Source organism: Anopheles merus, chromosome 3R (genome assembly GCF_017562075.2).
Source record: "Anopheles merus strain MAF chromosome 3R, AmerM5.1, whole genome shotgun sequence".
Lineage (NCBI taxonomy): Eukaryota > Metazoa > Arthropoda > Insecta > Diptera > Culicidae > Anopheles > Anopheles merus.
This window is the reverse complement of record NC_054084.1, coordinates 11,022,745-11,047,402: the sequence shown is the minus strand read 5'-3', so window position 1 is coordinate 11,047,402 and position 24,658 is coordinate 11,022,745. Positions and strand designations below refer to the sequence as shown.

At 44.9% G+C, this 24,658-nt stretch overlaps 1 protein-coding gene and 1 non-coding gene across 5 annotated transcripts in view; one reads left to right on the top strand and one right to left on the bottom strand.

Moving 5' to 3' along the window:
• Positions 1 to 24,658, top strand: part of LOC121597959 (tRNA-dihydrouridine(16/17) synthase [NAD(P)(+)]-like) — an 85,520-nt gene that overhangs the window by 57,062 nt on the left and 3,800 nt on the right. For 2 of the 4 annotated variants that reach the window (XM_041924324.1, XM_041924323.1), the window contains 2 exons: positions 22,688 to 23,112; positions 23,397 to 23,556. In XM_041924324.1, coding sequence (XP_041780258.1) covers positions 22,768 to 23,112; positions 23,397 to 23,556 — 505 coding nt within the window. In that variant the 5' untranslated portion in view covers positions 22,688 to 22,767. Of the gene's footprint in view, positions 1 to 22,154; positions 22,347 to 22,369; positions 22,622 to 22,687; positions 23,113 to 23,396; positions 23,557 to 24,658 lie in introns of those variants that run through there. The other 2 variants (XM_041924326.1, XM_041924325.1) reach the window with 2 other exon arrangements.
• On the bottom strand, positions 11,572 to 11,644 carry Trnak-cuu. Its single transcript has one exon. It is a non-coding gene; the product is annotated as a tRNA-Lys (tRNA).

Sequence of the window (24,658 nt, the reverse complement as noted above, 5' to 3'; positions counted from 1 at the left end):
TTGGTGTAGCTGCTTTCAATTTCGTGTTAAACGATGTAAAAAGCTCAAACAATTGCGTGTTAACTTCGCTATTCTGACTGAAATAAACCGTAGAAGCGAAGTGTTGCTGTGATATTTAGCATTTAGCAAAGGATGTAGTAAGAAGTTATAAAGTCTGAACGTTGGGATACAATTTGAATAAAAACAAGCCTGCGAGACATGAAGTACCATGCGTCTCCATTTGAATTTTGTATAAATAATTGTGTATCTGGAAATGAAAATTCATGTCAAATATGGTAAATATTTTAGCTCCTCCAAGATTGCACTAAATGTAAATACTCGCTACAAGAAACATGCCCCAATTACTTTACCCATATCGCTTACGCCAAAGGAGCTTGCGAGGTGCATAAATCAACTTATTTAGCACTTCGCTTATCTTCTACGCCCTTGCACTGCAAAGGAGGAAACCAACCAGAGAGTAAAACAAAAAAAAAAACGAAAACCATGACCCACCAAAAACCAGCGCCGGAAAAAAGGCTGACCCCACAAGGGTACACCCTCAAACCCCGCGCGGGAGTGTAAAATAATGCACAAATTGGCCATGAAAGATATGCTTCATACGGCAGTTTACCTTCCTGCTGCATTTTCACGCTGTGCACAAACACAGTGACACAGTGAGGAAGCAGACACACACACACCTAAACACATAAAGAGCCAAGCGAAAGAGCTTGTGTTTTTGTACTATTATTTTGCACAAACGAGCCAACAGACGCTCCGTTACATTAAGGCTGGCGCTGTGCTGTGGGAAAAGGCAAAGAAGTGCCGCCCTCTATCGCGTTGAACCGTGCCGAGAAGGTAATTGAACTTTACCCTGAGCACAGTGTGTCTGTGCATTGTTCTGGCTGCGGCGGGAGCAGAGCATGTCTTCGCCGTAAGCTGGGGTGCTTGCGGGAATTGTTCCCTTTTGTGTCTTCTTGCGGGGGAAGGAAGTCTTTCGCGCGCGGCTTCTTGTGTGTGCCAGAACGGTTCACAAACAAACGATAAAAAAAGCATACTTATAAATTTATAATGGGCTCGTTTATGTCGTTATCATTGCAAATGTTTGTATGGCGGGCACAGTTCATGTATGCCCTCTGTGCCGGAAAACGATCTAACTTTCAATGGTGGTCGCGCTTTTGTCGGAGAACAATTGTTATTTGAAGGAAGGAAATTGGTAGAATAATTTGATGGTTAAGTGGGTTTCTAATTGGAAAAGTAATAAGTTGTTTGGTGTTAAATTTCAAATATGATTTTCAATATAGTAAACTAAATGTTTCATAAATGACCTTTAAGAAGATCGTATCACTCATTTTTAATTAATTATGATTGCTGCATAGTCTGAGCAGTTTTGCTTCAAAATCGTCGCTCATTCCTTCAAAACCACTGTTGTTACGCCTGGTAACAATGTATTTATTTGAATTGCGTTTTAGACCTTCTTAGAACTGGCGCTCGCGTATTATAAATTTTCGCCGCACAGTTTAAAAATTAGTCTGTTTTCTCTCGTAGATAATTCGCAACTAACTGTCTCAATGGCACCTATTCTTCAACAGCTGATCAGTCTTGACCCCGTTTGACCCTGTTTTGTGACCGCTGCCGAACTTGTTTCTAATTGGCCCTATTTTTGGATCAGCTAGTTGTCTCGCCTAAAGGGTTATCTTTTCATCCTTTTCTGGTTTCCTAGCGCCATCTGGTGTTATTTGCTACATCTATTCGAGCTGTCTTTGACAGCTCGTTGTTTTGACTTTGTTTGGTGCATCTAATAAGCACGAGGATGATATCGTGCCAAAACGCCTAAAGGTATGCAAGCATCCTAGCTTAATGTAATTTTGAGGAGAAGGGCGTGGAACTTCTAATTTATTTTAATAATGTAAATTACAATATTGCTTCAGTTTTTTCCCATTTAATTTTGGGATGGGATTTGAGATCACACTCTTCCCCTCTACCATCTGGGTACATCTCGCCAATTTAATTCCTTCACCCGACATATTTAGCAAACAGTGCATGGTATATGAATATATTCCGAGCCCCAAAATTACCATACATTGCGTACATAAATTTACACTTTCCGGAACAGCACGAGCAACTTTTTCTCATTACTTCTTCCGGCTGACCCGGCGAATGCTGTTCGTTGCTTTTGCGAAAAATTTCTTTCCCCGTCGTTTTAATCCCTCACTCTCACTCATTCACCGCCCACTCGTTCGTTTGCCTTTCTGCCTTTTTGTGTATCGCCCCGGAAGGGTCACAATAAATTTTGTGCCAACGCCACATTCACCTCGCTATGGGTGTGTGTGTGTGTGTATGTTAGTTTCGTTTCATAATACGTACAGTGCTTCCCCGCCCTACTGCTGCCTTTCCCGCACGATGTTGAATATTCATAAGATCACTTTAACCTTCCCGCGTTGTTCGTTGTGATTGTTTCCTCAAAAAGGTCAATAATGGGAAAACTGTGCTCAATTTATTTATTATACACGTATTGCTTTCTAGCGTGCGCGCACAAAAACACACCATGCTGTATAGGAAAGCGATTTTCTACACCGACCATGCTCACAGACTCATTTGCACGTGAGTTTTCACCCGCACCAGAGAATGGACGCGGGGGAATGGGGATGTATAGTTTTAGGTGCCAATTCTGATTGTGCATGCATAAAGTCGAGCCAGGACGGTGTTGAAACGTGTTGAAGCGAAGCTACACAAAACGCAAAGCACTAATTATAACAGTCCGGAGGTTTCCGGCTGTGTACGCTAGCCCACCAACCACGGTTCGTGTTGTGGTTGCGGAGTGTTTCGTGGGGTGTTTTGGGAAGTTCAAGGATAACCTAAAAGGTGTAGCTGTTTCGCCCTTGCTTCCTTGCCCACCACCATGTAAAGCGATGGGGTGTGTGTGTGTATGTGTTAAGCAAAATGTACGGCCAGAGGTATATGGTCCCGGCGACCAAAATACCACCCAACATTCCATGACACATCCCCACCGGAGAATGATTTATTTCAGACCGCTCACACTCCGCCGCCTGGCAATGTTTCGCATGTTTTTGTTCACCCCGGGACAGATGATGATGATGACGACGATGGTGCCACCTCCAAACTAAGCGGGAAATGGCAAACGGAGGAGCAAATGAAGCCCCGTACTTGTCCTTTGGAAAGGGGAAGGGGAAGGGTAGGGTAGTGGACGATTAGTGCAAACTGTTGCTCGCAACCACACGCGCACACACCGAGACCGACAAGGCAGCACGGGCACAGCAAAACCCTAATTCCTTGGTGAGCCTCACAGTGTGTGTGACGAGGACGCACACGCTGTGCAAAAAAAGGGGACGAAACGGGAGCAGATGGGACTCCTGTCATCGTTGTTTTGACGGGTCATCGTTGTGTCGAGAGAGGTCTCTGTCGCATCGGAGTGGCATTGTCCGGAGTGGCGCTGTTCTGTTTTCGGTTCATCCTATGCTGACGCTTTTAGAAGGTGCCATTTCCTCCCCCACCACATTTCATTATGATGGATAGAACATGGGATGTGTTCTCTCCATGGAGGAGTAAATCAATTTATTAAATCTCATCGTGGCGTGTTTTAGTTTACAAACATATCATAAATATGTTGGGCGTGTGTGGTTTATGCTAGAAGCCGAGAGAGCCAACCACTGTAGTTTTCAGTGCTTATGGTTTCAATCAAATGTGGCTTATCTAAAGGGTTAACTCTAAAATATTGAATAAATGTGCTAAAGTATCATATAAAACGCCTAAATGTATGCAATATGCCATTCATTTTCCTTCTAAAGCCGTTAATGCCCACCAAATAGGACTAAAAGTGTGCACACAATCGATACTGCTGTTTTAAAGGACAGTCAACAAAATTATTTTAAGGTCAACAGGGCAACTAGCAAAACAACACCAAACCAAGAAGAAGCTGTGAAAATGAATGCGGCTCTTTTCATCATGGCAGACGTAAGCAACACCTCATAAAAGAAGCATTTCTAGCGCGAATAATATAACTTGCCTCGTAAAACGAAGCAACTGCCCCGGCTTGGCAAGCTGCATCCATCCACCCGCCTGCTGCAATCAACCGAACTGAATGAACAAGTGTGACTGTTATTTTCACACACACACACACACACACACACTCACACCAACACGTAACGATGGCGTTTGTTATTGACGATGGGAAGAAAAACTGCCGGCTTAGCGGAGAAGAGTGCCAGTCGCAGCATTTGCTATCTTCTAAGCGCTGGGAAAGTATACTAAGGCACAATCGGCGTCCGATCTTTGGCACAGTGCACCTCCGGAGCGATTCAATAGACTGTCGTGCCTGGCTGCGGGCGTACTGCTGTGCTTTTTTTGCGTGTTTTATCCCACACCGACCTTTCGGATTCGTAGCGCTGCTGTCATCTTGTGCGAGATTCCTGCCCCGCTTGTGCAGCATGAATATCTCGCGGCACAAAAAGCGCATTCGAAAGAACTGCAGCGCTTTGATGATTCCGTTTTCCAGTGTCCCGTTTTTGTGTGTGTGGACGAAACTGTACCTTGTGGTTGTACCTTGTGCAATGGCATTTCGGCTGTTCGGCATCGCAATATGCAATAAAAGTATCCGAAAATGTGCACCTTTTTGAGTGTTTTTTTTTGTTTCTTTTTGCGAAACCAGTCCAAGCGTGTCCTTCTATTGACAGTGACGATACATTTTTTAACGCCATCCAATCATTTTCTGCTCTACCAAATCTAACTTTGAGTGGAGTGTTTTTTGTGTGTGTATATTCTCAAAGACATCATTTTGTGGTCTTGATGGAAAGAGAGCAAGCGAACGCGGCGAAAGTACAGGAGACAGGTTTTTGTTTGTTTCTCTGCTTGTCTAGCACGCTTAAACCACCATCATCATCATCCATTGGTGGCTCTCGTTAAGGGCGCAGCAATGGAAGAGGTGTTGCTGTTTGCATTTAAATATCGTTTTCACGCGAGACGTACACAGTGCAAAGATTGCCCCGGGATGTTTAGCTCTTCCTCCTTCCTTTGGGGAGCGACAGGAAAAATCACTGCTGCGATGGTAAACTGAAAGAAAGCTCCAATTGCAAATAGTTTGGCTTCTGTATTGTGCGTTATGGCACTGGCGCTGGCAAGCAGGTGTTTGTTGGATATCCTGTTGGACAATATATTTTACCATGAAGGAGAGTCCGTTTATCAAATAAAAATAAGCGTTATTTGCTCGTGTTCGTGGACGTGTAAACCCTGTCTTGTAATGAAACCTTGTGGAAAATAATATATTGGATTTTTGTTATCCAATTCAAATAAAAATGTCGAGCCAAGAAATAAAAACGCCAATTTTGTTTTGGAGATAGACTAACTTTAGGCGCAAATAGTTGAATGGGTCCCTGTGATGTTAAATTTTACTTTACAGTACTTTCCACACAGAACTTAGTTCGAAAATAGAATCACAATTTAATCGTCACAAATCTATTTCACCTTTGACGTGTCAAACCAATGCCGATGAGCAGCCCTTTGACGTTTTCCGTAAGATTTATACGACGCAAAATCACTTTGTCGCTGAAATCAATCGGCACACCCAACTCACCTCACCTTTATCAATTTCCAACGCCATCTGGCTCAAATGGTCTTAACTCCACGGGCAACAATTTCACGAGCCCTGAAGCTGAAGCTACCGTTAAGCAATAAAATTGCCACCGACTTCAAATGGCCGCCTCTCTGCCGATGCTTTAAATCGTTAATCTTTGCCGGCGAAGCTCGCTTGCCGCTTCCTCGCATACTGCAGCAACCGTCCCAAGGAAATCCCATCAGCTTGGGGCAGGATTGAGGTAAAACAAAAAGTCAAAATGTTGCAAAAGCCATTTACGAGAAGCATCCTTCGTTGCTCTATTACTCGCGAGCGGCCATCAATTATCGGAATCGGCGGGAGGAACGATTGTGCCATTGTGGCAAAATGGATCGCGAAAACCCTCTCTCTTTCTCTCTCTCTCGATCAGAGAACCCTTCAGCTCCGTGGGGAATGGGGAAGAACAATTTCGATTGCTACAAATGCTGTACATTTTACCAATCAACCGGAAGCGCAGTTTATCGAGTTGCTGTTGAAGGCTAGAACGGGCACGGGCAATGGAATTTACAATAGAAAATAAAAGAAAGTATCGAAATCGAACGACACGGGATGCCCAATCAGTCTGCAGTGGCCATTTAGTTTTGTAGTGTTATCGATTCAACGCGAACAGTGGTACAGTGAGTGCCATTGTTCTATTCACTGAACGGTTAAACTAAGCTAACTGAGGTGTACATAACAATTTATGAAGTTATTTTAATTAATCAAATAAACTGTTCGCTTGTGCCACTTTGTTTTTATCGTTCAATTTTTCTAAACTAGCACAAAGATTGGCACAAAAAAATATCTCAACTTCTTTACCATACTGTATCCTCTGCAGCAAAAAAAAACTACCTTCCGTAAAGAAAAGTAGTTGAACATTAAGCCAACGAGCGGGCGCTATCGTTTTGGACGAGTAATAAAATTGTATTGCGTACACACAACCAAAAAAAGAGAGCAAACAGCTGTTGAGGGAAAAAAAAACAGTGACCCAGTAGTAGAGAAGGAAATAACCACCATTTTGTGTCGAATAACTTTTGATGAGAATTTTTCTACAGCTCCCCACCGATTCGGGATAGTTTTTTTCCCAGAACTTGCCTGGCCTGGACGAAGCCCTCGGTGCCATCTGGTTTTGAGATCATTTAACAATTTCTATTTGGAAATCGAGTGTTCCAGATGGGGTGGAAAACTGGAACCGATGTGGACCGCGCTGGACTGATTCGAAAAACCGCAGCCGGCCAAAAAGAAAACAGCAAACTTTCGTCCCTCCCGAGCGTAATACGATTCCGAATTTTGATTACCTTCGAGAAAAAGGGTCGGGAGAGTTGTGTGATCGAATGGTGGATTGGATTTTATGCTTTTATTGTTATTCTTGGGCAGTAGTTTTCGTTGCTGCGAACGAGTCTTTCCTAGGATGGCTTTTCAGATTTATTTTGTATTTTTATTTTGTATACATCGCATCTTCCCAAAAGATCTGAGTTTAATAAGCAGACACATACTAACGATTCTTCACATAATTTCCATCGCTTTGCACCATATCAGATGCTTTCAGTTTTTGCTTTCATGATGTAAATCTTATTGTTATTTTACTAATTAGCACCGGCTGTCCGGCTATCATTATTCGTTGTAACACGACACGCTGCCAGGCTGTCCGGCGGCGAACCAATCCGCACGCGTGGAATGGATGGATAGAATTTATCATCGACGCACTATCTAAATCCAAACGTTCTGCAAGTCCGATGCATTAGCTGTCGGCTATAAATCGATAAAGCTGGAAATTGGTTAGATGCGCTTGGGCCAGGTAGTATGGTAGTGCATCGGACATCGTATTATTGGTTAGCTCTGCGTGTTTAATTGTGAATTGTAGTTTTGAAATGTAATGCAGCCCAGTAAATGTGTATAATTAATTAAAAACGCTATAAATCATGCTAAAAAGAGACGCTTTGCTTTGTTTATTGCATACTTTTAGGGGGGGAATAGGGCAATGCTTTAGCCTGAATGTATGCTATGTATAAGTAAAGTAAAGTATAACTTCTTCGTTCATTTTAAACGTAATTCTAAAGCAAAAATCCCACAATTTTTCACCAGTTTTCTTACAAAATGATAATGTTTGTCTCATCTTTCTTCAGCTATTCTAACTTTTCCAACCGTCACTCGTTCAGATTTATCAAAGAATTCAAATCACCATAGCCATAACATTCCGTGCCCCTCCGCACACTTCTGACGCAATCAATTAGAACATATTTCACCGTCCCCACGCTCCAGTTCCAATGAACTTGAGTGTCCGCCAGCGAAAGAAAGTCCCCACTCCTTCCACCGCTAGGCTCGGGGTTTAGGGGGGGTTCAGAAAGAAACCAATTACGGTTGGCCACTGTTTCACACCTTGCTTTTCTCCCACCGCCTGTAGTAGACTTCAACCTCTCGCCCATCACAATCCAGATAGTGCCGGTGCTGTATGGTTGAAATTTTCGTTAGTTCCCAGTGTAAAAGGTAAAAGTTCGCCGTAGGAGGCGAAAGTTTGCTGCCATATCCCCCCGCTTTTCGTCACACCACCATCAACCATCACGCTGACGGGTTCACGCTGGCTCGCCATTCTAAATTGAGCTGAAGAGAGCAGTAATTTTTGCCCATTGAATTTTCGTCCCTTCCCGACCACCCGGGGGGCTGTGTGGTGTGGTATGAGAGAACCTAGGAACCAAACGAGATGAAGCGTACTCGAAATACAAGATTGTCTATTTTACTACCGTGCACTGCGTCTCACTCTAGCGGGGATTGTATCGTCAAACGGCTGCAGCGTTAGCGCAACCACTTTCCCAAACTTCTTAACGGGGCCCGGGCTTTAGTAGATTGTCTGGTTATTGTTATGTAAATGGTACGCCTTTCGAGTGCTAGTGGGATTCAATCATCTGCTTTCGGCTCGGAAGTAAGACCCCGTTTCCCATTCCCATTCACCCCTGTTGCAGTGTTGTTCTTCCCTCGCCACCTCTTATAGTGATATTTTTTCACTCCCGAAACAACCCGGAAAAGCAAACCCCTTCCTCCCGCAAGCAAGTGGGTCGTGTGTGAGAGCAAATGTTCTTTCGGGTTCATTTTTTTCTTCTATTCTTTGCCAGGGGCTTTCGGAAATCGCTGGGAATTGTACCCAGAATTCTAAACCCCAGTACGAACAGTGGCAACCACATAGATTCCATTTAAGCGTTTGCTATTCTTCCGGACACTTTCGGGGCATGGTATGTTTCATGTGAACATGAATCTCCAAGCCAGAAAAGCGAAACAGTAACATCAGCAGCAGTTGCAGCCTTTCAGCATTTCCAGCACCGTCCGAAGCGGACGATGGAATTTAATCTGGCAATGAGCCCCGGAAAAGGGGAATGTGCGGCGTAAAAAGTGGGCAAGCAAACCCTCGGAAACTACTACCACCAGTTTATCCTCGTTAATTTCTGCCGGAAACAAGAAGTTTGTCTTTAGCCGTGCGGTACCGCAGAAAGGGCAGCAGCAGCAGCACTACTACTGCTTACTGCCGAATGCTTTTGGTGCATGGTAGTATAGCAGAGGTTCCGTGCCGGAAGGGATAGCAGAATGTTACCGTACCCTGGCAAAATGCATACCAGTGCACAGTTTGGGCGTCGTCTGGGTCATTTGCTGCACCCAGGATGCTACATGTTTGTCTCACAGTCTTAATAAGACCAGAAGCGTATTATTTTGTTTTACAAATTGCATACATTTAGGCGTTATTTTTCGGGAATGAAGGAAAACTGATTTCTGAAGGCAAATTACATTTTTTACTCAGATTATAAAGGCAAACAGTTGCATTTGTTACCTTCGTTTAATGCGGCCTAGATACATTCAATTCTTCTTATTTATCGCTGCTAACAAGGTCATTTCTGGGAATTCTATGCACTGAAACATTGAACTACCGTTCGAGGAAGAAAAAGAGACAAGCAAAGCTAAGCAAACTGATAATCTGCTCTGCAGCACACACTGCGCGTTGTAACATCAGGAAACGGGTTTTGGCACTGGCAAATATGCATTGGACTGGCACTGGCCAATAGCAGTAGTACATATGACCTAACCCCGATGTATGTGACCTTCTTCCCCGGCCACAGCAATTGTGCAACAGCTGTCGACAAATTGGTCGGCTTAGTCGGTCGGGTTGGAAAAATTTACTGGCCATAAGTGCGTTTTATGGCGCTGCCGCAACGTTATCGCGCGCCACACGGTGGCAGCCCCACCGAGCCTTGCACACAATCGGCACAGCCGGGCAAAGTTCATCCCGGTTGTGCCTGTGCAAGTGGCCATTGTGCTATGCTAAATCTATGCCGTTCTCTATAGCTGAGAAGCTGTGTGCTTTTGGGTTTTTGGGGTTTTTGGTGTGGCTGTGCTTGAGCTGCTGCGACCGCAAACCCACTTGCTCAGCACTGCAAAGTGTGAAATTAATTGCTGCGGCACGCGCGCGCATGCATGTACAGACCTTGGTGAGAACTTTTCCTAAAAAGGTCGTTCCGCAGAAAAATGGCTAGGAGAAGTTATCACAGCGTTTTCCCTTTTTTTTGTGAGGGATTTTTCTCCATCCCAAGGCAATCAATTTTCTGTGGTCGCTATTATGTGAAGCTGACGCTCATTTTTCTTAAACGCCTGTAGGTATGCAATCTATAATTCACTACGTTTGGATGGATTCATCGAGATCGTGCTATATTTATTGGGATGGTAGAAGATTTTGCAATTATCGCCCTTTAAAAGTCTTTAATCTGTTGGCCATAATGAAATCACTGTAAGTGAATTAGAATTCGTCTTTGTATGGAAATATGTTTCGAATCTGCTGAAGGACCAATTCTTCTCGACCAAAAACGGCGAGGAGAAGCGCTTAACAAACCACACGTAACAAATTCTTATGACATTGCCATCACCGGCAGACGATGGCTGACGACCAACTGAAGTACACTGAATTGCCAAAGACCGCTGTCGCAAAAATCTCAACGTCGACGAGCATAATTTCCCCCGAACATCGGCCATGAGCCAAATGAGAGTGCTGGGGGCGACGATGATGGAGGCACCACTCTGGGCAAAAGTGCAATCGCTCGAAAACCACCACCGTCGGCCAAAATTGATGACGATAGATTGATTGATGGATCCGGATCGAGTGAATCCAATTACCAATGCGCGGGTAGGCGGGTAGGGGGTGCTGCTGCTTCTGAAAATAATGGCGAACGACCACAGCCCGCCGCTCTCCGCAATCTCAACGTCGAGGAAAACCACTTCCCCCAGCCTGGTAGTGGGAAAAATAGCTCCGTTTGTGTACAACAAGGCGCTGATCGCAACATGAAACATTCAACAGCAGCACACTGACGAGTGTGGAGACGGACACAGCTCACGACAAGCTTCCCAAATTTGTAACATGTTGCGACGGAACAATAGAAAATGTCGATGGTCGGGCTGTCATCGGCTGTATCATTCATTGCGAAACCATTCCTCGAACGACGAGAGGATGGACGGGCTTCAGCTAAGCGCTCCAAACCCAAGACACGCATCATTGGGCGGTATTATTAATGATCCATCCGTCGCACGAGGTCTTCGAACATCGTGTCGTGGAGTTGTGAAACGTCAATGTTCCTGAGCTCCCTCCACGGATAGTGACGGGATGCTTTTTTTCTGCAGGGGTGGGGCGACGGTTGTCAAAGCTAATTAATGCATCTCCCAGGGGGTTGGCCCCACTGTCAGTATTTAAATTTGATGCCCCGGCGCTTTATCGTGTCCGGTGTCAACGATCAACGGGGAATTTGTGGTAAAAATCCACTCCCACAGTTTCGAAAGAGATGACTCTAATTTGTGAGCTTAATTTTGTATGCCAAATTATTTCTGTTATATTTTATAATAGTTACCACAGTTTTTTTTTAGTTTTTATAAGTATGAGTGGAGTAGTAAGTAGGAGAAACGGTACAGAAGCAGTTTATTCTCTTCGATTTGGCTTTTAAAAAAGTTTCATCTCTGCGCGCCCAACGTGGGGCTCGAACCCACGACCCTGAGATTAAGAGTCTCATGCTCTACCGACTGAGCTAGCCGGGCTGTTGGTAAGTGATGGTTTATACATCTGTTTAGTTTGATGCGGGAATCAAAAAGAGAAGTTATTTCAGGCACGAATTAATTACAATCTCTACTTGCTTTGGCTTACATCTGTTTTTGCAGTGCTTCGGCCCACATTTCTTCGGTCGGTCGATTCAATCAGTTTCCATTTCTGCACGATTTCCCATCGCCCATCGGTAGCTTATGGGGAAGTTTTCCGGAAACCATGGCACCATCTAGAGCACGCAGCGAACAGCGAAAACACACCAGAACACGACACGGTAGACAGCTTTTGCTGCTCATTTATGATCGCTTCCGTGTACGCGTGGCCTCTCGCTTGGTGAATGTATTCTTTCCGATGTTCTTTCTTTCCCCCTTTCCTCTAATTCTTCCGCCCATGTGTCTTCGATTTCACTCTCTTTTGCTCGAGGGCTCCAACCAAGTAACGGAGATTCATCAATGGCTCATTCATCATATTTTTTTTATGGATTCCCGGTCCCATTTCATCTTGCCTATCGGCGCTTGCCTGGGCACACTGTAACAAAGCAGCGTCCCGGCAAACTCCTACAATCCAGCGGAGGGTGTGGTATTTCTGTGTCGCACGAGTGGGCCGAGCCGTTTGTGGATGCTGATTTCGCTCCGGGACGTATTAAAGCATGTTTGTCTGTTTGTATTAGTTGAGCATTCAAACGATATGGCGGAAAACGGAGGCCTGCTTTCTGGGCGTATTTAGTGGAACTTGGTCTGTAGGAAGTTGGCAACAGAGGAAGCATTCTCGTTTTTACTTCATTTTGAGCCAGCTCCTTTGAATGATGAAAAGCAAAAAAAAAAAAAAAAGAAACTGCGACTCTGCCTTAACGAGAAAAGGGGGGACAAACCAGGCGAAAAGAAAGGCTTATGATGAATTTATTTCCCTGTCCCGTCCCGTCCTGTGTTCCTCTCTCTCTCTCTCTCTCTCTCTCTATGGCTCTCCGCGGCAGGCTCAAGGGTGCGGCCGTCCACTGAGAGTCCAATATTCGTCCAACGCGTCTTCATCTTTCCCGAATCGTGTTCGATCGGTTCCCCTTTTGCTCGGCAGGCGCCCAAACCCTGCTTGTGATGAAATTTATTTGTTCGTTATTTGAAACTTGGCACGAGAGAGCACAACATTCGCAGAATTCCTTCCGTTTGGCGCATTCAATAGAACCGGTGCCCTGCAGGCACATTCCAACTACAGGCGGCGATCGTTTCTCGGCGGCGTTTTCGCACGATAAAAGTATGATTTATTGGCATTCCATTAGTTACCTCGCGTACGACCGGTTGTGCCTGCGGGAACCGACTACTGGGAACTACTTTTTATTCTGCGCACACGAGGCACACCGGGTACAAGAAAATGATTATTTAAAACTTCTGTTCGGTGTGTGTCGGTGAGGGAGGAAAAAAAATCAATAACTCAACGCTTTGGGGACGGGGAGTTATGGAGTTGAAGGAAATTGTTTAATATTGGCGGTACTGGTTTATGTTGAAGGCCCATAATGGGTCGTGTTATCGCTGACAAGACATTAAATAAATCAAAATTATTGGACACTAATCTATTAGCAACAATCGATTAAATGAATGGTAAGGATGCTTTTTGCGACCGGGACGACTTGGAAGCGCCTGTGTGTATGCAATTTGCATCTCAAAATGTGTTTATTTACACAGATTAAATCAAGACATTACGGAAACTTTATCCAATTTAAAAATAATCGCAAAATCAACAAATTTATCTGCTCTTGATATAGATAGAGCACAAAGTCCGTGTTGTTTAGTTTGTTCAAGTACCCCAAACAAACTACGACTCCGTATCAAATTCAAACTTTCAAGCACGCTCTTTCGTGCTCTAAAGCGAATCAAAAAGCAAACCATTTGATGGTTGTCAACTTAAATCACACACCAAACAGAACACACAAAGAGCTAAACTCCCACGGTAAAGATTTTTCATTCATGTTTCGTTGATGAACTAACTTTTCTCCGCCGTTTCACCGTGACCCCTCATGCCTTTCCTTCCCCACAGCTCATCAACCAAACTCACCGACCAAACACGTGCGAGTGGACTTTCGTTTTTTTTTTTTGCGTCCGTGTGAGTGTCCTCTCGAGCCGCTTTGTATTGCGTCCAACATGAAAAGCCACTTCCGGCCACTAGGTCCGGCTGCGAATGGGGCGGAATTTTGATTCTTTTTTATTGCCTATTTTGGCAAAGAATCTCCCATCATGTCGCGCGCGTGTTACAGCACAAATCCTCCCAGAGCTCTCCGCTTCATGGTGGCGGCCGACTGCTGGCCATCAAAAAGATCATCGCCGGTGGGTGGGATGGGCAAAGGACAACGGCGGACGGTGGACGGGTGCGATTGTTAGTTTGATGTCCGGAAAACTAACGCAACCGTGTGATAAGCTTTATCGGGGTGGAGCAAGGAAAGCAATCCCTTTGTCAAGGCAGCCTCACTCACCGGACCGTGAAATGAAGACTGCCGGCGTGTAGGGATAGAATATTGAAAGCAAAAAAATCCCTTCAAAGAGAGCGTGGGTTTGTCGTCTGATTTGTTGTGTTGTATTTTGTGATTTTGCTCAAATTCGTGTTCGATCTGTTTAGGTTGTTTCCCTTTTCTGTGAATATTGAAGCACATTTCTGTAGGATTGTGGGGGGGTTTAAGGCTTACCTATTGCGTCACACAGTACCGAAGAAGATCAAAAACATCGTAATCCTATTTAGATAAGTTCACGTCAAAAGTTTTCCCATCCCAAAGTTTACATCCGTTTAAGATAATGTTTCTTTCTTCGTGTCGAAATGGAAAATTGCTCTTGACAAAACATACGTCAATCTGCCATTGAAGGGGACCCACAATTCAGTGCACGGTGTCAAAACAACCAACACCAGATCGAACTAATTTTCATCCATCAAACGAATGCGCTATCGACTACTGCTCCGTCGAGATGGAATCGAATCGAAAAAAGGAAAGCGCAAAAACCGAGACTCTTTTGAACACACGACGGACGGAGCCTGCGACGAAATAAACTTGATGAATAAGTTTGCTGTGTGTTTGTGTGTTCCCTCCCCCCCCCCCCCCCGGTGCTTCTTGTTGTTCCAACCGACATTGACATTTCCTTCTACTCAAGCTCATATTTGTTTCGGTCATCGGGAAATGTTTTGCGGGCTTGTTCGCAGGCTTTGTCCTGTCAACCGTACTACACGTTAGATGAGTACACAGCTCCCCCACACTCACTTCCGGCACACATCAACCACCCGACCACCGAGCTGCTGTGATTGGTAACTTCCGGTCGGTCTGGGTCGGTCGGTGTCTAGGAGGTTGGAGAATCGACCCCGGCATCTTTGTCGTTGGCATTCCCAGCGCCCTGGACGGTAAAGTTTGCCCCGCGCTCGACAAAGTTTGCTCGCTGTGGAAGTGATTTTATTTCCGATTTATTGACACTTTTTGTCAAGAAGGCGAGCGGGGTGTCCTTGCCCCCCAACTTCAGCTGCGTGTTGGAAGGTGTTGATTTTGTTTTTTTTTGGCTCTGTGGTGACATTTTGGAAGCTGTTCAACGGCCATCGTGTTTAAAGTAAATCATGTCCGTGCCATCACTTCCTGCATGGTAGAAGTTGGTTTTAATGAGAAATCATTGGCTCATTGACATTTAACAACGTTTCAAAGTTGGCAATCTACTAGCTCGCTTGTGTAAAGCGATTTGCATACCTTACATACCTATTGCATACCTTCAGGCGCTTATTAATTCCAGGGATTCAATTATGGGGCAAATGCGGCCAGAAGTATTTGCTGAGTCATTTGTACCGTGTTCACCGAAACGTAACCTCAAATATTGCGTCAGAAAAGGAAGAAGGTGCTTTTAAGCCTATTATAAAAATGCCCCATGGCTTACTGCCTCCAAGGACATATTTCAAGCACAGCATCAGCAACCGGTGCTGAAACAGCTACCTTGGTTTTGGCGTACTTTGCACCTTGTTAAGAACTTTTAGGGCACACTCTACACGTTTGGTAGACCCTTTTGCTCTGTGTTGTGTGTATATGTTTTATTTTCTTTTCGTCTCTTGGGTATTTTATGTTGTTTGAAGTTGTAGTTATGCTACATTTCATTGCGTTCTACACACTTGGTTTGGAGCACTGCTAAAAGTCATCGCAAATTGGGACGGGTTTGATCGGAAAGGGTTCACTAAGATACGGTTGAATCGCTTTCTATAACCCTCTGCTTCATTTGAGTACATTGAATTGATTTTCCAATTGGAATTTCGTTAAAAAAAAGGAGCATAAATTGAAGAATTCTGAATTTGTTCCGCATGTTTGCTATACCCACTAACATTTCTTCACATACTAATCATTTCGTGCAAAGCTCTCAGCTACATCGCCTGCCTTCGATCAGCCTTTGTGCTGTAAACAATACCCTTAAAGCCTTCGAGCCTAAGCTCGCTGGTCCTTTGTTCGTCCGAAGCGTGCGAGACTGTTCGGAAGAGCAAAAATGTTTCCTCGAATGCGCGAAAATTAGTTCCTCTCAGGCTTGATTGTTCGGGCGATTTGTGAGCAAACTTTGCCGTTTGCCGCATTTTGCACCATTGCTTTTGTGATTTTCCCCAGCGCACCCAAAGTCCCCAGCGTTTCCTTTTCTACATGGCGGTCAATGACGCGGTCATGATCACTTTCACTGTCTCTGTTTCTCTCTTTTTCGTTCGCTTTGGCTTTATTGGTGGCCCTCCCATAAGGCTCGGAATGAAAGGAATTTTAGGGACGAAATCAGTTTGACAGCGCTGCAATAACGAAGAAGAAAGAATAAAAAAACACTGAAAGGAAAGCTTTTTGTTGCCGTCTGGGTCCGAGTGATTCCTTCTCACTTATCGGGCTGTTTACGTGTTTGTGCAGCCTTTTTAATGGGCTATTTTCGGCTGCTCTCGGTTACGGTGGCGGCATTTTTCGCCCCACTCGCTTTCTTCGTAGTATTAAATTTCTTTCCATTCTAGCGCTGGAGTTTCCCCTACCGAGCACTGTGCCGTAGGCGTGTTTTAGCAGCATTGCTTCAGTATCGTTGATGGCAAATGTCGGTACGTTAGCGTCGTGTGTGTGTGTATCGCATTGTAACATGCCAATCAAAGATAATTCCACACAAGATTGAGCTTTATCGAAAGCTTCAAAACCGCAGGCCTTTGCGATGTAAGGTGCCGAAAATTAAATGATAATATTGTGCAAAGTGAGGCAAAGACTCGTGAAGCGTCAAGGATTTCAAACAATCCCTTCAATCGACGACAAACGACAAACAGCAATGTTCAACACTAAAGCGCGCCATTGTCAGCTCTCTCTCCCTCCCGGCGTCAACGCATCGTGTTGTTCATTTGTGGAATGCGCCGTTTAAGCTCTCTAAAGCTCTTTGAATGCCGCTTTTGGACAAGCTGAAGCATAAAAAGACCAAACAGAAGGAGGGCGCGTTTGCTTTCGCAGGCGCCATTGATTGGTGCTGAGGTTTCGTCAGTAAACAGTGCGCGTGCAGGGGCAACACAGACCTTCAAACAATCGCTCCAAGGCACGGGGCATTGAAGTGCAACAACTAACGACTTTCCTTGTTTTTGAAAATCGTTCACCCCGGAGAGGACAAAAACGCCCGTGTCCGCTCGTGTCGATGCAGTCGCGACCAAGTCGCACGGTGCGAAAACGCAGTGCAAATAAATGGACATTTGTAAAATCGTATCCTTTACTTCGTTCTTTATAGAAAGTTTCAATAGAAACGAGCAATATAATATGTTGCCCTTCGCATTGCATACATTTAGGCGTAATATATTGCGAATGCAAACAAATAAAGGTACCATGTCATTCGTATTGCATACATTTAGGCGTAATAAATTGTGAATTTAGAAGAACGGATCAAAAATCCATTCTAGTTAAATGTTATACGAAACATAGTAGAAAAACTTTACGTATTACGCCCAGTAAAATAAAAATAAAAATCTATTGATTTATATTTACAAAAAAAAATCCTTTTATTCCACCCTTACGCCCAGCGTGCATCATTCGCGCTGCAACGGCAACAATCGCATAAAATCGCGCATCACGATGCGTTTCGGCGGACGCCGCATCCACCCAGCGACCGTTTTTCGATGATAGATAAACAATGCTGGCGTGCCAAAACGCACAAAAGCCGCTCCAAAGCCTAGTAGCGTGGTGTAGATTGACCGAACGCTTTCGGTTGTTGTTGCTTTGTTCGTTTGGGCAGAGTGTGTCGGTTGAATCTGATTGTTTTCATCGTAGCTTTTGTTTGTACGAAACCCTGGCTTATTTGGTGTTTTCTGTTGGGGAAAAAATTTGGCACCAGCAACTCGCAATGGATACTGACGCAAAATTTAACCTTAAAGGTTTTCTTCATCAGGTTCCCTTTTTTTGTTACCCTTCTCTCTGCAAAAAAACAACTTAAATGCGTGATGAGTGCTTACCGTCAGCGTTCTCTCAGCGCTGCTGCAGCAGCATCAGCATCACATCATCATAATTCTTCACTTAGGGGTTTTTATTCGCACTGTCGGGCCAAATTTTCACCGCCTGAAGATTTCCCCCGAGAGAAAGAGAGAGAGAGAGAGAGATGTTTTTATCTCCCGCTGCATTCTGCGCTTCTTCTTATTGTGCAAAAAGGCGACAACGGTCTGGACGAGCCTTCATTTAGCATTCCTAACGAAAAACGGCGTGTGTCCCTAATGTTCGTCCTTCTCGTCGTCCTTCGTTTGATCTCACGTATCCCCTTGGTCGTCGGGTGAAAAGAGGAAAATAGAAACAAGAGCAAAGAAAAGGCGGCATGATCAGTATGTCGTACGTTCGTGCAGCGACTTGGCAAATACGGCAGCACGAAGCCGATGCGCCGAAAGAAAGTTGTGTCATAATTTGTATTCATTCCAAATTTGCCACCGTAAAGTTTTGTTTGCTGGTCCCCCCCTTCCAGGGGGAATTATAATCAACGGGCTGTTTTTTTTTTTTTTTTTTTTTTGGAGGGATGATTAAGAGGAGTGCTGCATGGAGTTGGACGAATTATTGCCGAATCTTTCTGCGCAGAAAAATAGGCGAGAGTTTGGCAAAGGTTTGCGAAAAAAAACTCGTTCGTAATTAAAGGTAGAATCTTGCTACATCAAGAGTCAGAACTTCAAGGCCCTTTGATTATTGTAGACATGTTATTCACACTTGAACAAAATAAAGCCATCTTTATCCTTTTGCCTTTAATTTTTGGCTCAAATAACTTTATCCATTTCTCATCTCAAATTAAAAGCTCAACGCTTCATTCCAGCGTGTGATGAACATTTGAAAAAGAAGTTTGCAAATCCCTGCTGCTCCGGCTTATTCAATCAACACTCCAAAGCCTTTACAGCAGATAATAATTTGCTCTCCTAGCACCGAGCGTGAATTCTTTACCTCCAAAACGCCACCGAGAAGATCGGTCTCGAGCTGGAAATTAAAACTTTTGAGCCCGCAGCAAATGACAGCAAGAGGTGTGTGCACAAAGATCACGTATAAAATTCGGGCAATAAAACTGCGCATAGCTTTGTGTTCGTATTTTGGGCTCATTCCTTCTGCTCATCCCACCACCCACACAGTAAAAGGAGGGCACCGCGATGCGACAAACAATTTAGTAACGAGCGCAATGATTTAAGAACCGTTGCCGGAATGGGTTTCGAAAACTTCCAAAGCTCGGAAGCATGTGCGGTTTATGGTTATGAGCGGGGTCTCTTTTTTTCACTGTCTTTGCTTTTCTTTGCTGTAGTGTCCTACATGCCCCCACCATTTCACGCGCATGTCGCACGTATGTGTCTGTACTTATATTTCGTTTCGCATTTGGCGACATTTGCGGCAAGTTCGGTACGGGCGTTGGTCGGGTGTCGGGTCGGCACTGCAGCACCAAAGCATATCGAATGATACAGCACACTAATGAATGCTGCAGATAGATGTGGCAGTGAGAGAGAAAGAGGAGAGGTGGCGGGCAAGTGGAGAGGGACAAATGTGACCTCGTTGGCCCACTGGCTCATCTTTAAACTTTGTTGGCCCACTGCCAGCCGTTCGATGGCCAAATGAAGGCACCCGGTGGTAGGCCGTTTTTTTTTTATTTCTCGATGGCCTTCCGCATGGCGTTGACTAGAAACAAAGTGCCCTATACAAACACACGCACACAAAAAGGACAAAAATGTACAAAATGTGCAGTTGGGCTGGGTAGTTGAGAGTTGCCCAAAAACAAAAGTTTTGTCATGGGATTTCATCTCGGTGTATTGCTTTTGAGAGGAGACAACGGTTGTTTGGGAACAAGAATTCAGCAGAACAGTCTCAAAACGTGTTGAAGACCAAAATGAACTGACCGAATCGGATTAAAACCGTGTCCGGTAAACATTGACTGACTTGTGCAGATGAGATGTGTTGGATTCTGCTGCTTGAGACTGTGAGAAGTTTGCCTTTAGGCATTAAAATACAATTTACATGACAAAGCGCCTAAATGGATGCAATCATCATAGCATGGTAGCGTTTTTTGAGGGATCTTTAAGGTATACACTACTAATTTGAAGCAAATTTGATTACAGTGGAACATCGTTTATCCCTGCTTATCGGGACTCGACCTTGCCCGGATACTCGAATAACACGGATAATGGGTCAAAGTGTATATTTTACCAAAAATCTGGTTTTTGTTTTTGTTTTGGAATTGTCATTAGGTATTGGTACAATCTATCCATTTTTTATTAATCTCTTGATTTTTGCAATGAGAATAGTTTTAATTTGCCGCGATATTTAGAGTTTTGTGCTCTGATAACGATTTTTATTTATTTTTTTCAGTTGGCCTCCTCAGAACACAAAGCTACACATGTGTTGAACTGTTATCAGAACACTTTATCATAACGAAAAAACAATAAAATGCATGGCAAATTTCAAATATGTTCATTTAAAATACATGAAGTTCATAAAAACTGACCAAGATTTTACCGATACACAATAAAAATTTCAAAAAAAAAAAACTTCAAAAATGTGTTATTAAAACATATTTGGACCCATTTATTCCGTGTGATTTGAGTATCCGGCTGAGGACGAGTCCCGATGAGCCCGGATAAACGGGGTTACACTGTATTTTTTACCATTTCACAGTTCACAGTGAATCTCCCAAATTAGTTCTATAACGCCCTAATGTATGCAATGTTCATCGCAAAATCTTCTCTTTATACAGTACTGAAGCGTTAGTTCATGCTTTTGCCAGCGTCTTTTCAACGTGTCTGCAAACCAAAAAGAAAAAAAAGACATTAAATGTTAAAGAGTTTGCACTTTTTTCCCCTCTCTTGATCCTTCCACCGGATTGGCATAACTCTCTGTAATGCGATGTAATTAGTAACGCGAGCAAAACAGAGCAAAAACAGATAGACTGGCACGAAACGGTACGAGCTGAAGCGCATCAAAGAGAGATCACCGAGAAGTGGCCGGCTGGCTTGCTGGCCGCGGGTTTGCCTAACGACCGCAAGGCAAAGCACTACCACCACACCACGGGCCAGCCCCCCGCGTGCACCATTTACGTCAATTTAAATGTAAATCCATTATTCAAAAATTATCTCCATTAGCCCCCGCTAGCCGGGTTGTTTTCATCCGTTCAGCGCGCGAGCTCGGTCAGTGAAGACTGTCGTCCAACCGGCAAAGATGGGTTGCTGCCTTTTCCTCTTACTCCCTCTCTCTCTCATGGTCGAGAGCGTTTGGAACATAATTCATTCAATACGCTCCTAATACCTCAACGCAAATCGGTGTTTTTTTTCTGTTTTGCATCTTTACAAGCGGACTTTGTATCCCTTTTCGTCACGCTCCACTCTCCACTGGATAAAGACCCCACCTTCCCGGCTTGGACAAAGCCAGCGTCTTTGGAGAAAGCATTTCCGGCACAAAACACGAGCGCGGCTGGTGGGGGATTAATCTAACCTTTTTCCAACCGAAGAGTGGCAAAGACCGCTGATGGGGAGAGAGATGGGTATCCGTCCGTCCAGGCCAATCCTTCGTTTCCGTGTGTCGATCAGCTTTTTCAGTAAAGCGGAATCCAATCCTTTTCCCACACGAAAAGAACGACATCCCCCAACCCCCAAGACGCGACACCCCGATGGACTGGCGAAGAAAAACGAAGCACTTCCAACACCTCCGGGGCCTTAGATGATCCAGATAAACCTGACACCTTCGGTGAAGCCATCCACACCGACACACCGACACACGGGGAACGCCTTTTGTAGTACATCCCCCGCTTCCGCTTGGGTTGGGGAGCTGGCGATGAAAGGACGTAATTTCTTAGCTCCAGCACAACAGGCACACACACACACGCACACAATAGCGATGGACCGGAGCTAACGCCTTTCATCCCGATACAGATCTCGCACACCGATGCACACTCGGACCACACACTCGGCCGGCGATGGAGCGAGAATGAAAAGGAAAGAAAAAAGCATAGCAGAAAATCATCTCACATCCCCAGTAGGCGACGAACCGGTGGTAGAAGGGTGAGCTAGTAGAAGAACAACGGATTATGTCGCTCGAGGTCCCGAGCAACACGCATGTCGCCCGACGGCCACCACCAGAGAAGCCTTTGTGCGTTTGAAGAAAAGCGAAGCGTATCAGTGACCTTCTCTGTGTGTGTGGGTGGATTTTCCATAAAATGAGATTTAGTGCCGCAAATCCACCCCATACGCCGGGGTGAAGGGGCGATGGTAGGTGGCTGAGAACATCAAGACCGTTGCGGAAAAGGGCCAAAACTTCACAAAGTTGTAAAAGCTGCGGAAAATGGGTTCGATCGAATCGTTGTTAAAATTGATGGTTGAAATGGAAGAACGAAGGGGTTGAAATGATTAAATTATTACAGTCTGCTGTCAAAAAAAACTCCCTTCTTCGTCAGTGCGATGTCCAGCGCGTGTGGGATGAAGCGGGAGCAGCAGGGGCTTTGAGCCGATTTTACTTGGCATCACGCGCGCCGCATCCCTCATCAGTCAGTTTTAATTAAACCCTCATCATGCCTGTGTTTTAATACCCCGCTGTTCTCTCGTCGTTTCAGGTTTTTCGGGCGCACTCGACGGAAGAAAACGTCAACCCACACGTCACCTAGAGGAATTAGTGCACCATCGAGCGGTAACGATGGTAACGGGCAACGAGAGTAACGTTGATCTGCCGGCGGAACCACCAGCCACCGCCACCACTGTAGCAACGGCAACGGCGATGGACACAACCAGCGACGCCCCGGGGCAACCGAACCGTAAGCTCGGCGGGTTTGAGTTCTACGAAAAGGTGCTCCGTTCGCCGCGGTACGTCGTGGCACCGATGGTGGACGCTAGCGAGCTGGCCTGGCGGCTGCTGAGCCGCCGGCACGGCGCACAGCTCTGCTACTCGCCCATGTTCCACAGCAGCTGCTTCACCAAGGATCCGAAGTATCGGAAGGACTCGCTGCAAACCTGCCCGGAAGACCGGCCGCTGATTATACAGGTATACAGGGGCACGTAGGAAAACAGCAGGAAGAAGCGGGCGAAGAAAATGCACAAAAAAGCGTGACCATTGTTGTCAGCGGCACGGTTTCCGTTTGCGCTCTCGCGCGCCAGCGAACCGGCACACGACAGTTAATTAAAACGTTGACATTTAATTACATGCACACCAGCGGCACACGAACAAAAAACTGCACTGTGTGTCTGTCTGTGTGTATGTGTGCACATTTCCGCAGTTTTCTTACACACAAACACTGATGCTGTTTCCTTTTTTGCTTTGCTTTTCAGTTCTGCGGCAACGATCCGAAGATAATGCTGGAGGCGGCCCTGCTCGCCCAGGATCACTGCGACGCGATCGATATCAATCTCGGCTGCCCGCAGGCCATCGCCAAGCGCGGCCACTACGGTGCCTTCCTGCAGGACGAATGGGAGCTGCTGCGGGAGATCGGTACGCATAATGGGGAGGGTCAGATAAGCAAGCACGGGGCAACATTGGGGCAAGGTAGACAAAGGTTAGCAGTGTAGCTTCTTCGCTGGATGTGCTGCGTTTGCTAATTCTAAACGAGGAGCAATGGAAATATTTTGTAGCGCATGTTTTAGAGGTTATGTTTAGTTAATAAGTACTTCAATATTATCTCAACACGGTAGATGCTTTAAAGTGTAAAAGTTTTGATGAAAATTAGCAGCTTTATCGGCAAAAACTAACCATCTCCCCCACGGCACCGTTGCTAAGCGCCCAAAGTTATGCAATGCAATAATTTCTTAACAAGCAAGCGAACATGAAAAGGTCCACTGCAGGACAAGCATTCCAGTACAGCTTCAGATTAACTCTCTAGAAGGGGAATTTCTATGAAATACAAAACAATGTTAAAACTACTTTCACAGAAACAAGCTTAACGGTTGAAGGGCAAAAAAAGAACGGCAATGCAAGAAACAAGACAATTTAAATGAAGAAAGGTAATTCGCTGCCCATGGCTGCTGCTTGCTGCTAACGACGGCACCTGTTGCTGTGTGTGTGTCCCGCCAGTTACCAACCAAGAGCTCTGCTGCCGCCCGACCAGATGGTCGTTGGAATAGTTTTTCCCCCGTACCTTGAAGTTGTCGCTTTTGTAACCCAAGTAACAACGGTGTGTGTGTGTGTGTGTGTACAGCAAGTTTAAACTTCTATTCTCCGTTCTTCTCCGGAAAATGGGGGAAGTGGTCCAGCCAGAAACACGAGAGCAGATAGAATTGGTTCGTTTAGTGAGAACAATTACTGTTTTTTTTGTGTAGCGAAGGTTCGCACGCTGCTTAGTAATGGGTATGCTTGTGTGATAAAGAAACTAAACGGATTTTTGCCGTTACAGGGTTTTCCAGGGGTTCTCATAGTTATGGGACACTTCCTTCACTCTTTCCTACTGGAAGTGAACTTCATATGGTGGAAATTGGGCTCTATCTAACCTTTTTGGATATGCTCCTTCAAAATTCCTATTGGATTTGTCCAACAAGGGTGCTATAGAGTCAAATTCCCATTACACAAGGTTCATTTCACGTTAGAAAGAGTTCATTAA